The sequence below is a fragment of the Octopus bimaculoides genome, chromosome 14, assembly GCF_001194135.2.
Source record: "Octopus bimaculoides isolate UCB-OBI-ISO-001 chromosome 14, ASM119413v2, whole genome shotgun sequence".
Taxonomy (NCBI): domain Eukaryota; kingdom Metazoa; phylum Mollusca; class Cephalopoda; order Octopoda; family Octopodidae; genus Octopus; species Octopus bimaculoides.
Window position 1 is genome coordinate 59,546,858 of NC_068994.1, and position 4,619 is coordinate 59,551,476.

At 38.3% G+C, this 4,619-nt stretch overlaps 1 protein-coding gene across 2 annotated transcripts in view; it reads right to left on the reverse strand.

The window, feature by feature from the left end:
• Positions 1-1,213: 1,213 nt before the first annotated feature.
• LOC106878003 (uncharacterized) overlaps positions 1,214-4,619 on the reverse strand; it is a 16,925-nt gene continuing 13,519 nt past the window's right edge. For both annotated transcript variants that reach the window (XM_014927078.2, XM_014927079.2), the window contains 2 exons: positions 2,118-2,291; positions 1,214-1,552 (listed from right to left, as the gene is read on the reverse strand). In XM_014927078.2, the coding sequence (XP_014782564.1) occupies positions 1,290-1,552; positions 2,118-2,291 (437 nt within the window). In that variant the 3' untranslated portion in view covers positions 1,214-1,289. The remainder of the gene's footprint in view (positions 1,553-2,117; positions 2,292-4,619) is intronic.

Genomic DNA, 4,619 nt, shown 5'->3' on the forward strand with positions numbered 1-4,619 from the left:
TTTCTATAACTAAAATTCTACAATCAAAGGCACAAAAGTTGTAGATTCCGTTGAGAATCAATGTTTTGGATTTTGGATGTAAAACAAATGTGAAATGTGTTGGTGTACCGAGAAGAGAGGAAAGATGGAATGAGTTGGTGTACCGAGAAGAGAGGAAAGATGGAATGAGTTGAGGAATGCTTTGTCATAAATGATATTTTCCTTCTGAGTCAGACCGTCACATAATTTTTTAATGTGTTCGAATTTTAGCAGCAGTCTCGCATATCCTATGCGAGAGGTAAGCAGCTATCGTTTGGCTCCGGGTCAGTCCTAAAATAAAGTACATGAAGCTGAAAGGCAATCTAGCCATGACCAGCTCGTTTTTGCTTTCTTCAATCAGTCAATGTGATTGCATTTTGTGATAGACTATAATAGTTTTATGGTAGCAATATGATGTAGTACCTCTTGGTGCTACAACTTTTGGTCGTATGTTGCAGGAGTACCTAGCGGTAGTATGTAAGCGGTAGTATGTAAGCGGTGGTGTTCTTTGCAAATATTTTGTGTTAGTATATTTTTATGTGCTCCATATAATAGTGTATCGTGAAAGTAATTTGTTTGAAATGTTACAGGAATACGTCTACGTACATTCGAATGTAGTTATTTGGGTAGAATCTCTCAGCAGTTATTTCTGAGACTGCGATAGATTGTATTTCGTATCATTGTATTGTATTATGGTACCTTATGGTAAGTCTTCAGGCTGGCTGTTGTGAAGTATCCTTTGGTATTACATTGTGGAAATAATATCTCATAGCGTTACATTGTTGTTGTACTGTGCGTGTGCACATTTGGTAGTACCTTGTGGTAGTATCCTGTGGTAGAATCTTGTGTTGGCAACTTGCAGTGGTACCTTGCAGTGGTACCTTGCAGTGGTACCTTGCAGTGGTACCTTGCAGTGGTACCTTGAGGTAGACGTTACAGTTGTTATTTGTGGTGGTATCTTCTAGAATTATTATGAAGTAGTATCCACGTAATTGACTGATAGACACTAAATGGTAGCAGACTTTCCAATACTGGAGCTTTACCTTGCAGTAACGGTCACATTAATATCTATGTATACATCCAAGTTGATGTCTATGTTTGAACACCTGTATACATACATATATACATACGTGTGTGTGTGCGTGTGTGTGTGCGTATGCTGATGTATTTTGTGTAGGCATAAGAAATGTTGTGATTAAATGTCTATTCATTTATTCATTTCAGATAATAAAACCGAGGTTCACAAATTTACCGAGAAGAGACCCCTCTCCTTAGACTATGGATGCCAACAGCATAGAAAGGAGGCTGCAGAGGGCAAGTAATGTGTAGAAAATCTGTGGTGGCTGGTGTAAAGGGCTGGCAACATTACAGCCATCATAGTCACAGGCCAAGACGCAGCCACGATACATCTTGTTGTTATACTTCATGGCGCGAACCCAGCCGCAATGGCTTTGTCTGCCGATTTCCGATTCCGATGTCGTCCCACCGTTGTCCACGACACAGTTGCGCACCACAATGTGGTAACCGGTTTCATCTGTAATTAGAGATGAAGGAGTGATGATAGATAAACAGAGAGAGAGTGAGTGAGAGAGAGAGAGAGAGAGATAGAGAGAGAGAGAGAGAGAGAGAGACGAAAACAGAGAAAGAGGGAAAGAGAGAGAGCGAGAGTGAAGGTGAGGGAGAGAGAGGTGAGAATGAAAAACTGAGAAAATAGTACGAATGTATATTTATGTGTGCATGCATGATTTTGTCAATGTACGTATGCGCATGTGTTTATGTATGTATGTACCTAGTATGTGTGTATGTACGTACGTACGTATGTACGTAGTATGTATGTATGTACGTACGTACGTACGTATGTATGTGTGTGTGTGTATGTATACATGTGCGCATGTATACATGTGTGCATGTGCTTATGCATGTATGCATGTATGTGTGTATGTGTTTATGTTTGTATGTGTGTATATATGTGTGTGTTTATGAATGCATGCATAAGTACGAGTATGTACATGTATTGCCTAATTATATTTGTATCCATGTGTGTGCATGTGTATGCGTGCGCGTGCGCCTGTGTGTGTGTGTGTTTGCACGTTACTTACAGTCAGTAGCCACCACTTTGATGCACTGGGTGGCTGGGTAGACTCCGATTCGATTGCGGTGGCTCGACCAACATTTGGAATGGTAGAAGCGATTGTTTCGGTTGTGGAATGGATCTTCACATTCTGGGTTGCTGTGGTTGAAGGACGAACAGACAAAACAGCCAACCGAACGAACTGTATGGAAACGGGAGAAAAACAATCAGCTGAAGTGCAGAAGAACAGAGAAGACATACATACATACATACATACATACATACATACATACATACATACATACATACATACATATATACATGCATGCATATATACATACATACATGCATGCATACTTAAACCTCCAGTTTCTATATCCAGGTTATAAATTCCTATTTATACCAGTAATAATTTGTGCACTTGGTTTTGTGAGTAAATGCCTAAGAGACAATCCGACCAACTCACACATCGCAATTTGTAAGTGGAACAATAAAAGTATGCAATACTTTCTTCAAGTTTAAAACGTGACATTGTTTTTGTCATCTACATTTCAACGATGGACTTCTGTATGTTTGTTAGAAAGAAGCTCCTTCCTCAGAGAAAAGATTTAAATAATTAAAAACAGAAGACAACATACATATATAGATGATGTTATTGCTAAAATAATATACAATGCCATCCACAGAAAAGACCGGCTAGGGATGGGTATACATCTCTGCTAGTCAATGTATACAAACTTATCGGCACAAGGGGCATTGGCGGAACATCTCCATCAAAATTCCGACAAAGTGCAAACGCAACAGGCTGACTCTCATTATTTGGGATAAAAAATACTGCCCCAATTGCATATACCTGTTTTCTATTGAACCGGGTGGCCTTTCGCAACATCAGTGAATGGGTTTTTTTCCACTGTCTCCGATATTGGAGACAACGAACTCTCGACCGAGCATGTGACTGGCTGCGAGTATGCGCCATTGAAATAGGACCAGGAAGGCCGATATGCATTTGGCACTCCCGCTAGCTCCAGCTAGGAAGAATTTTCGTCTCTTTCTGAGATTTAAAATGTTTTTAACACAGCATGTTCATAACACGCCATCTCAGGACAAATATTGCAGCAATTGGCCGAACGATGGGGCATCTGCGTTACACACACACACACACACACACACACACACATTTACAATTGATTTTAGCATAACTAATGTGTAGTGAATAACCTCATAGATTCTTAATCAAGATTCGAAACCTAACCTATATATTTCTTCGAGTTCTTTTCTATTGTTGTCGGTTTTTGTAGAAACTCATGAAAGTCAACAGTCACGCTTAATTAAGTTCCATTGTTTAAGTGACCATTCTTAGGTTAAATACGGTTCAGACAAGAAAATAGATGAAAAATCATTTGTTCAGCCTGACCTAACTTAGAAAAAAGCATAAATACAGAACCCCAAATCATTTTAGGCCTTTCACCGTGCACAAAGAGCCCACCAAAGAGCACATCTGTATTGCTCCTTTCACTTATGGATTGTCACCGTGTGACTATACTTGACCCTGCTCGTCAACTCAGCGGGTTAAACCCTTGTTACTCTTTTTCTCTCTCTCTCTCTCTTTCTTCCATCCGTCTTCTAGCAGTAAAAAAAACGATGAATTTAACTACATACAAACTAGACAACAAGACTGCAAATAATCTGTGTACAACAACCCGAAAAAGTTGTATTTTACTTTCTAACAATAAAATAAAAATGCTCTTCTCGACGAACTATTTTTCTTCCTCTCATTTATTTGTCACATTTAAATTTACATATATTATTCATACAGCAGATGGTGGCTACATTTAAAAACAGCAGCAACACAACAACAACAACAACGGCGATCACGACGACAACAACAACAACAACAACAGTAATTGTAATTATGTTAATTCCACTGCCATCTCAATATCGAGTAGGTTGATGACAACAACGATTAATAACGTCATGCAACCACCCTGCAGACGACCACCACCACCACCACCACAACAACAACAACATCAAGTGATGCCGGACGTAGTTCCTTCCTATTTCAAAGGGTTACCACTTGATAACCGCAGACATTTTCTTTCGCAAAGTCCTTATTTTGTTCTCTGTATTTAGGTTTAGTCTTCGTGTAAAAATATATTACCGTTTTTATTTTGGTTTGGCCCAGTTTCACTGTTATTATTATTATTATTATTATTATTATTATTATTATTATTATTATTATTATTATTATTATTATTCATTATTCATTATTCATTATTCATGGAGGAGTAATGAAAAATATCAGCGAGCGATTAGTGAATAGTTCACTACTTCATTATAAAGTTCCACATGCTGCTCTGTCTGTATCACTGTCTGTCTGAGGTCCTTGTTGTGACTTGACAAACAGTACAAACCCCCGGGAGACACAATATCTTCAGTCAACAACCTCACGATATTGTATACTGTGCGACGTCTATAATAATAATAATAATAATAATAATAATAATAATAATAATAATAATGATGATGATGA